The 10,570-nt window shown below is 36.7% G+C and overlaps 1 protein-coding gene across 1 annotated transcript; it reads left to right on the top strand.

Moving 5' to 3' along the window:
- The first annotated feature begins 3,510 nt into the window (after window positions 1-3,510).
- On the top strand, window positions 3,511-9,970 carry LOC109217508 (fumarylacetoacetase). Its single transcript, XM_019381765.1, has 14 exons — window positions 3,511-3,822; window positions 4,780-4,858; window positions 5,209-5,267; window positions 5,351-5,475; window positions 5,708-5,782; window positions 6,557-6,632; window positions 6,788-6,887; window positions 6,972-7,031; window positions 7,164-7,234; window positions 7,325-7,387; window positions 7,723-7,787; window positions 8,210-8,306; window positions 8,722-8,847; window positions 9,659-9,970. Exons 1-14 carry the CDS (start codon window positions 3,619-3,621, stop codon window positions 9,722-9,724), a joined length of 1,266 nt encoding a protein of 421 aa, XP_019237310.1. The 5' UTR covers window positions 3,511-3,618; the 3' UTR covers window positions 9,725-9,970.
- Window positions 9,971-10,570: the final 600 nt, after the last annotated feature.

The raw sequence follows: 10,570 nt of genomic DNA, 5'->3' as shown, positions 1-10,570 counted from the left end.
CACCCAGATCAACAACTGTCAAATTTTCAATGAAAAAGTTGGTAGAGAGAAAACTGACTACAACAAGAATCTTTGTGTTTCTGTCAATGTCAATTGATAATTCCGTTAACTCCCCGGCAACGGCGCCAAAATTTGATCACGCCCAACTATGCTTGTAAAAAAAGACTACTGCGGACGTTGCAAATATAACCCGAGTATTACGCCCAGGGTCGAATCCACAGAGAGTTAACCTATCAACCGCTATCTTCAGACCCACCAAGTCTTCAGAACCAGCTTCCCAAATATTCAAACCTCAGTTGAGTGTTCTTTAACAACTAGCTTACAAATAACTAAATGGCTGTAACTAAATAAATAAGGTTGTAAACAATTATGAGAAAAAGCTAAGGCAATGATTTCCCCTATTGATGGAATCCCTTCTATTTATGCTCATACAAATTTACCCACACATCTCTATCAATCATGAACGCTAATCTTGCCGCAAATCTCTCCCGAGTAATCACAGTAATCTACTATTGCACTCTCCCGAGATACACTAGCTTGCTTTATTTAGCACAATTCACTTTAGATTGCACCCAAGGCTTCGTTATTCCTAATCCCGCCTTTAAACCCGCAATTATAGATTCCTCTAATAATCTAGGAGTGGTGTTGTTCAACAATACCCTAAATATGCACTCTTTTCCAAGTTATGTACACTAAATAGGCACAGCTAATTGAGGATCCTGTCAATTAACTACAACGAACACGAAGTTGAACAAATAAAGATTAAACTAGCAATTTGTATTCACATAAACAAGAAGTTCATCACCCAATAGGTTCCATCAACGCCTTAGACAAGGAATTTAGCTACTCATGGCTATGGGAACATAAACTAAGCTTGAATTCATCATAAAATCAAAAGAAAAGAAGAAAGATGTTTTGAGTATTTTTTGTCACAATCTTTTTCCTTGCTAAGAAACCTAAAAAATCAATACATGCCTCTCTTGGGCGAAGTCTAATGTTTTAAATAGGGTTTAGGTCTAAAAATCCCGTAATTGACACTTTGGTCCCTGAAGTTTACTGCGCCTGCCGCGGTTCTGCCGCGGTCGCGGTAGAACCGCGGCCAAACACCCTCGCGGAATCTCAATCTTCTGCAGCTGCTTCCCACCGCGGTTCTGCCGCGGTCGCGGTGGAACCGCGGTGGATCCAGTTCTCTGAATCTTCGGCCTGCTTTTGCACGGGTCACTTATGAAATTTCACAGTTGGCCTCTTTTTCATCACTTTTGATCTCCAAAACTGCTCCTTAGCCGTCTTTACACATATATCACCTACAAATTATGAAAAACACTAATAAGAGCATTTTGTCATCACTTTTAGCATTAAAACTACACAAGAAGGTGATTATTTAAGGTGTGATTATAGTCAAATTCACCTATTATCAATTACACCAATAAGAAAATTTGCGGGATTCCACGGAAAGTATATCGCTATAAACACGCCTAACTAATATGGACCAAAAGAAGCTAAAATAAGACGAACACCTTTTATGACATAAAAATTGTGTCAACAAGCACATGCAACGAAACTAAAGTAAGGGATCAAATGTATGCCACCAGCACTCCAACGATATAAAAAAATAAATACACCATCACGGCTAATCCTATTTTCCATTAATTTGAACTTCATTCCCTTGAGCTTTAAATATGATCATTCCTTAAATGTGGTAGATGAAATAATAGGATTAGGGACTTAGGGTAAAGGAAAGGGTATTATAGAATAAGGGTAAAATAAAAAATAAAAAATAAAAAATAATTTTTTTTAAAAGTATTTCTGATCGGTTTATCGATAAACCGATAACCGAAGAGGACAAAATCGAAATCGAAATCGATAACTCGATAAAGAAAATTTCGAAATCGAAATCGAAATCGATAAATCGATAAACCGATTCGAATGCACACCCCTAATGCTTACGTCATAACAAATCGGGGTAAAGATCAAGGACTCAATTCGTTTCTTGTCATTATACTCCAAAAAACGAGGGAAATATCTGCATACGGTTAAAATCGGGCCCACCCGATTTTGCTGATTAACCGAGACCAGGAGGGTGAATCGAGAATCGGCCCCCAAAGCATCTCTAATTGAGAATACGAGGATAAGGTACCAAGTTCGGATTCGAGGTACCTAGCAAGATCGGAATCGGTAATGGTCGAGGTCGAACGGGACAGACATTGAGCAAGACCGAAGATAGCGTAATAACGGAAAGGCGAGATATCCATGACTGGTCAAAGATCATGGCGAAAATCTCAGAAAAGACCAAATCAAGGGCGATGGTTTAGCTAATCATGAGATTTATTTCTGTAATTAGAATTGTACCATAGATAGGGTTCCTCTACTATATTAGGAGGGTTCTAATCATTTTGTAACCACATTACATTGACACATATCAAAGCAATATAACACTTTTTTTAGCTTACACTCCCTTGTTCATTAGCTTGCCTTATTTTTACTTATTCTAGTATCAATCAGTTCGAGGACATTCTAACTCGAGGGCTGAATTCTGTTTCAACATTGGTTTGCTTTACTTTGTTGTTAATTTCTATTACCAATCTTCATATTTATTAATTGGTATTAGGTAAAATCGCCTATCCTTAAAACCACGTTATAAGTTTAATTGTTATCCAATTTCAAGAGTAAACAGATAGTAAGAGCATCAAAGTATATTTCATTATTTGGCGGCAATTAGTAAGAAATTTGGACAGGTTTTGTTTCTCTGAGTTTTCTTGCTGAGAAACACGAGTGAAGTTAATCGTGTCCTTATATTTTTGTTCTAGCTGGGTATTGATGGTTGAAACGGGAGTGCTTTTGCATGTTTCTCAATTCAAGTGTGTTGTAATCTTACATAGTTTCCTTATCATGAAAGATTTGAGTAATTGTATGGATGTGTATGACTCGTTAGTTATAGCTAGTTATACTTAAATCTTTTATTTTAGTTTTTTAATATATAAGCCTTACAATCCGAACTGTAATACGAAATATTTATCCGATCCAAACATTAAAATCCAATCCGAACAGAATTTAGTTTGGTTCGGATTCGGATTGCAATTTACCAAATCAGAAATCCGAAATTATAGTCCAAATATACCAAATCCGATCCAATCTGATCCATGAACATGCCTAGTCAAGAGTAAGTGATAATAGTTATCATCTTAATTTTTAATTATTAATATAAAATTATTTGATTCGGTGTAAACACATAATTTTACATTAAAAGAGTTACAAATTGGATTCATAAACTGCATTCTGCAAATAAATCGCTGCACTAATGCGAGTTATAAATCGCATTTGGTTGCTTTTACAATTTATGCATAAGCCTTTTACCCACGTGGAATTGTGTAGAGCGACGAAAATGGAGGACTGCTCCTTTGAATGATAGGTGACAATCAACCGCTGATCTCATCTACCCGCTTCTCAACTCGCAATCTTCACCGTTCGATTTAATATACGAAGTCCACTACAAATTTTCTTCTTATTCTTCTTAAACTTTCGTCATCACTTCACTTTCTGTATCTCACGTCACTCACTGAGAGCTCTGAACTCCAGTTCCAAACGTCGTCGTTTTCATCTTCCTTCTCTTCATCAATCATGGTGCTGAAGTCGTTTGTTGAAGTTGAAACGGAATCTCACTTCCCTCTCGAGAACTTACCTTACGGTGTATTCAAGCCTGAACCGGGTTCTGTACCTCGACCGGGCGTCGCTATCGGAGATTACGTCTTGGACTTATCGGCTCTTAGCTCCGCCGGTTTATTTGACGGTCCTTTACTCAAAAACTCCGATTGTTTCAATCAGGTCGGTTTTATCTTCATTTTCATTAATTTCTGAAGATTTATTAGTAAGTGTTCTATTTGGTTGCACTTTTAGTAAATTTCCTACCGTTAAGTTCAGCTTTTTGGTAATCTTCGTCGATTTTTGTGCTCTGTTTTCTCCTATTGTTCGGACGGAATTGTATAATTTCCTGACGGATTTGAGTTATATCCATTGATAGTGTACTGAATATTCACACGATCAGTATAGTTTAATTATAATAGTTTACTTAAAATCAATGCTATTAAATAAAGTTAGCTACAGTTACCTTTTAAATGATTTATTATTTGCACCGTTAGTGCATATAACTTGAACTCCTTTTTGACTACTAAGTTCAGTTTTAGATAATTTTCATTGATTTATGAGCTCCTTTTTTGTTATTTTCAACTGTAAAGTCCTGTCTTAGTTTTACGGAAGTGATATATTTTGTTTGATTTTCTTGTGAGTGCAATGTGTAAAGTTCCCCTTGCTCTTTTCTGGAGTTATGTCCTAAGAAAAGGAAGAATGAATGAAGAAGAAGACAAAATATCTGGGTACTATAGTGATAGCATTCCATTAGTTGGATTTCATCAAATTATATGTTAGCCACTATTGGATGCAATAGGAAATTTCCTAACGACACAATTATAAGATTTAAGTTATATACACTGGCAATTTAATTAAGTTTTTACAACATCCGTGTAATTTAACCTGTTGGGTACTAGCCATTTTTTTTAGGTTATCAATCAATGCTGGTATAAAATAAACTTATCTGCAATCACCTTTTAACCGACCTAATTGTATACACATTTTTTTACAATTCCATGCATAGAACTTAAACTCATAATTTTTGGCGAGCCACTAAGCCTTGTGTAATTGAGACACTCGGTACTGTTAATATTCTATGTTAATGGCAAGGTTGAGGGACTGTGAAGTCATAAGCTAACTTCTTTGCATTTGTAGCCTAACTTGAACAAGTTTGTGGGATTGGGGCGACCTGCATGGAAAGAAGCTCGGGCGACATTGCAAAAGCTGTTATCAGGTATGCGCTTCTTTTTCATGTAAGGGCCTGCTTGGATGGAGGTAGATTGTATGTATTACAAAGTCAAAAGCTTAAATCCTTCGCATCTGTTTGGATATACCTAAGAAAACTTGGATTGGAATATAAACTTAAATCACATTCTTCTTAGTCCCATTTTGGATTCAAATGAAACTTGACAAATGTTATTAAACACTTAAATATTATAAATTTATTAAATTTTAGACCTCTTGTAAATTTAAAAGTCTCCGTCCAACCTTATCCTGGCAATATCTGATATAGGATATCCTGAGACCCATTGAGTCTGTTTGATAAAAGTTGAAGTTGGGTTATTCTGTTTTGTCCTTGTGCAGCCACGGAACCAACTCTGCGTGACAATACTGCTTTAAGGCATATAGCTCTTCTGCCTATGGTACGGCATGATAATTGGATTTTTCACGTCTGTTAGTGGACTGGTGTTGTCTTAATTCTTGTGTTGTGTTGTTAATACTTCAGGACAAAGTTCAAATGCTTCTACCTGTCACCATTGGAGACTACACAGACTTCTTCTCATCAATGCACCATGCCAAGAATTGTGGGACTATTTTTCGTGGCCCTGAAAATCCTATCAACCTTAATTGGTATGCCGACAACACAGACACCTTAAAAATGTCGTATAAATTACCTTGGACGATATTTTCCAGCCATTTTCTTTTCTGGGGGAGGGAGGGAGAGGGAGAGGGAGAGGGAGAGGGAGAGGGAGAGGGAGAGAGAAAGAGGGGGAGGGGGAAGAGGAGGGGGAGGGAGGGACATCCTTTTCCTTGTACTTTCATTTCTATATGCTTGCTCATGGAATCTGATCACCCTTTTCAGGTTCCATCTTCCTATTGCTTACCATGGGAGAGCATCGTCAATTGTCATTTCTGGAACCGATATTGTGAGACCCAGGTGAACAGAAAAGTAGTTTTTCCAGTTCTTTCTAGAAATCTGTATCAGTTTATTTATGTGGAGAGAAATTAGGAAGATAACTGTGAGTGCTTAAGACATATTTGATGGGAAATTTTTTGCATTAATCATTTAGGCCGTGATGGATGTTTGTTCTTTAATCACTCCTTTGGCAGGGTCTCAATGTCGCAGCACCTAAGTGAATAGCTACATCAATGATCTTTAAGCCGCCCGCTCTGTGGCATTTAATTTATTGGAATCTTCTAAATTGATTCTTGGTAGTGAAGCATTTCCATTGCAGTGGAGAGAAATTAGGAAGATAACTGTGGAGTGCTTAAGACATATTTGATGGGAAATTGTTTGCGTTAATCATTTAGGTCGTGACGGATGTTTTTGATTTAAATACTCCTTTGGCAGGGTCTCAATGTCGCAGCACCTAAGTGAATAGCTACATCAATGATCTTTTATCAGGCCCGCTCTGTGGCATTTAATTTATTGGAATCTTCTAATTTGATTCTTGGTAGTGAAGCATTTCCATTGCAGCATGAGACATGGCACATGGTGCTTTTTTCTTTTCCTTTAAATGAATATAAAGTTTGGTACTTTATAAAATTAGGTCCAAGTTTGCACTAATAGTGCATGTTATGTTCATACCAATTCATATTTTGGTGTTTGATTTGAATAGATTATGTGTGACCTGAATTCTCCAACTATTCCATTCATTATGAATAAATGTTGGCATTTTTTTCCTAATTATGATTTGAATGTGTCTTCCAGAGGACAAGCTCATCCAACTGGTAATTCTGCGCCATATTTTGGACCTTCTAGAAAATTGGATTTTGAGTTAGAAATGGTAAGAGTTTATGGCTCATATTTTGGAAAATGCGTAGTCTTATATAAAATGCAAGTGTTCTTTCTGTTGTTGGTCCAACTTTGATTTATCTTCCCTTTCCTTGCTGAGTTGTTTGCTAATTCCATTTTGTAAACTGTACTTCTTTTTGCTTTAAGGCTGCTGTAGTTGGCCCTGGTAATGAACTAGGAACAACAGTGGATGTTAATGAGGCTGCAGATCATATATTTGGACTTGTCTTGATGAATGATTGGAGTGGTATGCTTAATAATACACTTTACTTTTTGAAGTTCTTGTGGCATGATTCTGTGCTGATAACTGATAAGCGACTATTTTAAACAGCGAGAGATATCCAAGCATGGGAGTACGTGCCTCTTGGTCCCTTTCTTGGAAAGAGCTTTGGTAAGAAATCCAATTGATTTTATTGCATGCATATAACTGCTTGCTATCTGAAAGTTTCTCATGTCGTTTTCTGCTAGTATTCTAGAAATATAACCGTAAGGATAATATCGTTTTCCAATTTTGGTCTTGCAGGCACAACCATATCTCCTTGGATTGTGACGTTAGATGCCTTAGAACCCTTTGCATGTGAGGCCCCAAAGCAGGTAGTCTTGACTTCTCAACTCTTAAAACCATGTGTTCCTCACCAGTGAAATTCATATTGATCAGAACTTTTTCTCTTCTTTCAATTGCAGAACCCTTCTCCATTAACATATCTTGTGGAGAAGACATCAAGAAACTATGACATTTCCTTGGAGGTATCTTCTGTTCTATGCTTCCCATGATAGGATTTGATATGTCTAGTACTTAATTGACAATGATTGATTTTCAATACTAAGGTAACTAGCTAAGACTGCATACATCAGACCCAATGTGGTCCGGTCCTTCCTGGATCCCGTGCATAGCGAGAGCTTATTGCACCGGACTGCCCTTTTTTATTTTTAATTGGAAAAGTTGGTGGAGTAGATGGAATCCTCCTACCTAGTGTTGATTTATCAAACAAAGGGAAAAAAACAGGAGATAATAGTTTGTTGTTGTGCTTAGTCAAATTTCATGGATCATCTGGATAATGAGTGTGGATTTTTTGTACAAGGTTCTCATTAAACCTTCTGGACAAGCTGATTCATGTGTTGTGACAAGAAGCAACTTCAACCACTTGTAAGTATTTTGCAGCTTGCACTTGCAATTTCATGGTTCTTCAGTTATCAAGCCAAAACATTTGGAATCTGTTTCGTTTTTCACCAGAATCATGATATCTATTGCTGTTAAAGCTTTCAGCAGGATAGTGGCTTCAATTAGTTTGATGGTGAAGATAATTGTTCATGTACCTGTGCCTAATACTCCACCCTGTCCCTCGAACAAGCTGCCCCCCCACCCCCACCCCGTAAAAAAAGTAAATTTGTCCAAGAACGTTTCGCATCTAGTTTTTGAGGATTCTGGTTCTTCAAATGCTGGATAGTTCAAGGGTAATCAGGTGTAGAAGGAGATGTAACAAACACACACACATGAAGTCTAAAGGAAATTTTACTACAATTTCTTTTTTCTCCATGGTAATGCTGAATGATTTTTCTGTGATACAGATATTGGACAATTACTCAACAACTAGCACACCATACTATCAATGGTTGCAACCTAAGGCCTGGGGACCTGTTTGGAACTGGAACTATCAGTGGACCGGTAAGATTTACTCCCTCCGGTTCACAATAAGTGTCCAATGTACTTTTAGCACGCCCATTAAGAAAATACTAAATTCTATACAAAAATACCTATTATGACTAAACTACCCCTAACTAAACATTTAATGTGAGGAGTAAGAAAACTTTTTAGTGATATGTACATAGGGGTTATTTTGTAAAAACAAATTGAATTCTTTCTTGATTACATAACTAGACACTTATTTTGAACCAAAATGAAAAAGTAAATTGGACACTTATTGTGAACCGGAGGGAGTACTACTCAGCAGCATGATGCCTCTACTGCTCCTTGCTCCAACTTTCCTTGTTTTATTGACTTGTCATCTTGCTATTGTTTACTGAATAATTTGCTTGTATTTACTATTTACTGATGTTATTATTTGTCCATTCATCTCTAGGAACCAGAATCCTATGGATGCTTGCTTGAATTGACATGGAATGGACAAAAACCTCTGTCTTTGGGTGGAACTACCCGTACATTCTTAGAAGATGGAGATGAAGTTACTTTCTTTGGTTATTGCCAGGTTTGGTTTTGGATACTCCTTTTCTTTCCTTCTTTGCCCATTTCCGTGCTTGTACCTTGTTGGCTGTAGCTGATGGTGTACACACTCAATTACAAGCGCTCTGGAAAGATAAGATATTAGAGATTCTTTTCCAGGGTCCAAAAAAACATTGGATGTTAGTTTTTCACCTAAAAAGAGTGAGTAGGAAAAAAAAGAATAAGAGCACGAAACTGCCACATTAAGTGGTGGTTCCTTTTTTGTCTATTTAGTTTTTGAATTCTGATTTAGAGTAAAATTTTGAAAATCTCCCTAGTGCAATGTTGGTTTCCTGTTATGGGATGAGCACTTGCATTATATTATGGTTTTTCAAAATTTCCATTGTCTCTAGGTTGATGTCGTCAACTGTTATTGACCACCCTGCTGTTTTCTCATTCTCATTTCTGAGAGAATCTCTCAATTTTTTTAATCTTTTTCGGTGCAATTCACTTCTCACTACGTGGAGAGTGAATTTTATGGCAGTGTTACAATTTGTTGCTTTTGGGAGATTCAGTTGTCCGTGTTCTCTTTCCATGTCACCTATCCTTTGTACTTGTCTTTTATATATAAATGCTATCTGAAAGACGCTTTTGAAATCTAGTGAATATGGCAAATGTACCTGATTGACATTTCTTAGAGATGCAATTGTGGCTCAACTGATTCTTGATAAGTCTTTAGACCTTGTGTTGAATTCCTCCCTCCATGCCGAAGTGTTATTATGTTATCCTTATCTGAGATCTTAACATTATGCTGAGATTGTTAGTCTGATACTAGTCGATTTGCAATTTATTATCAGGGCAATGGATACAAAGTTGGTTTTGGAAGATGCTCGGGGAAGATTGTCCCGGCTGCTCCACAATGAGCATGACTTTCTACATTGCCCTGCCCATGAGCAATTGGGAAATGTTGCCTGTTGTATACAATAATTCCAGGCTTGGTTTCTGATCAAATTTAGGAGTAGAATCGGAAGAAATTGTGGCAGACTCTTGGCTAGGACAAGTGAGCATTATGTATTCTACGTTATTTTACTGCAAACAATTACCAATTCTTGTTGAAATGTCCCTTCTTAGTATCAAATGAAAATAGCCAGTGTGCTTTTAATCTAGCATAATCTTATCGCAGATCTATTAATTTTTACTTTCTTAGTTGCTTTTGTTGTTCATTTAAATCGCATCTCGGGTATAGTTGTTGGTTGGGCATTTGGAAATTTATGTTCAACCAATTGTTGAACGTGAAAATACAGCAAGACGACTTTGGTTTATACACAAGGTGGAGGATAGGCGTCTCTACATTTAACCTAAAATACTTTTGTTCTATTTTTTCCCTCCCTAAAAATTAGAGGGGGAAAAAGAAAAGGATAAATACAAAATCATTGTGCACTTGGCAATGAAAGTATCGAATTAACCTTAAGATAATATGTTAGGTAGTTATAAAGATTAGAGAGTGGTCTTTGAGTTCAAATTTCTAACCAAGAGTTTTAGCTTGGTTACCTACTCATGCATGCACTATAATACTTCATGTTTATTGAATATTGAATTTTAAGCTTTGTTTTAAACTTTTGTACATTCCCATATAACTATAAAATAGGTTATCTACATTCTTTTCCAGGTTACTGAATCATACTTTGTCCAGATATTTACCAGTCAGTGGCCCAAGGGCGGAATAAAATTTCATTCGTCAGAAAATTATATTGTGTATAAGTGAAACT

The sequence above is a fragment of the Nicotiana attenuata genome, unplaced genomic scaffold, assembly GCF_001879085.1.
Source record: "Nicotiana attenuata strain UT unplaced genomic scaffold, NIATTr2, whole genome shotgun sequence".
Taxonomy (NCBI): domain Eukaryota; kingdom Viridiplantae; phylum Streptophyta; class Magnoliopsida; order Solanales; family Solanaceae; genus Nicotiana; species Nicotiana attenuata.
The sequence above is the reverse complement of the archived record's forward strand: the minus strand, read 5'-3'. Positions and strand labels throughout refer to the sequence as shown.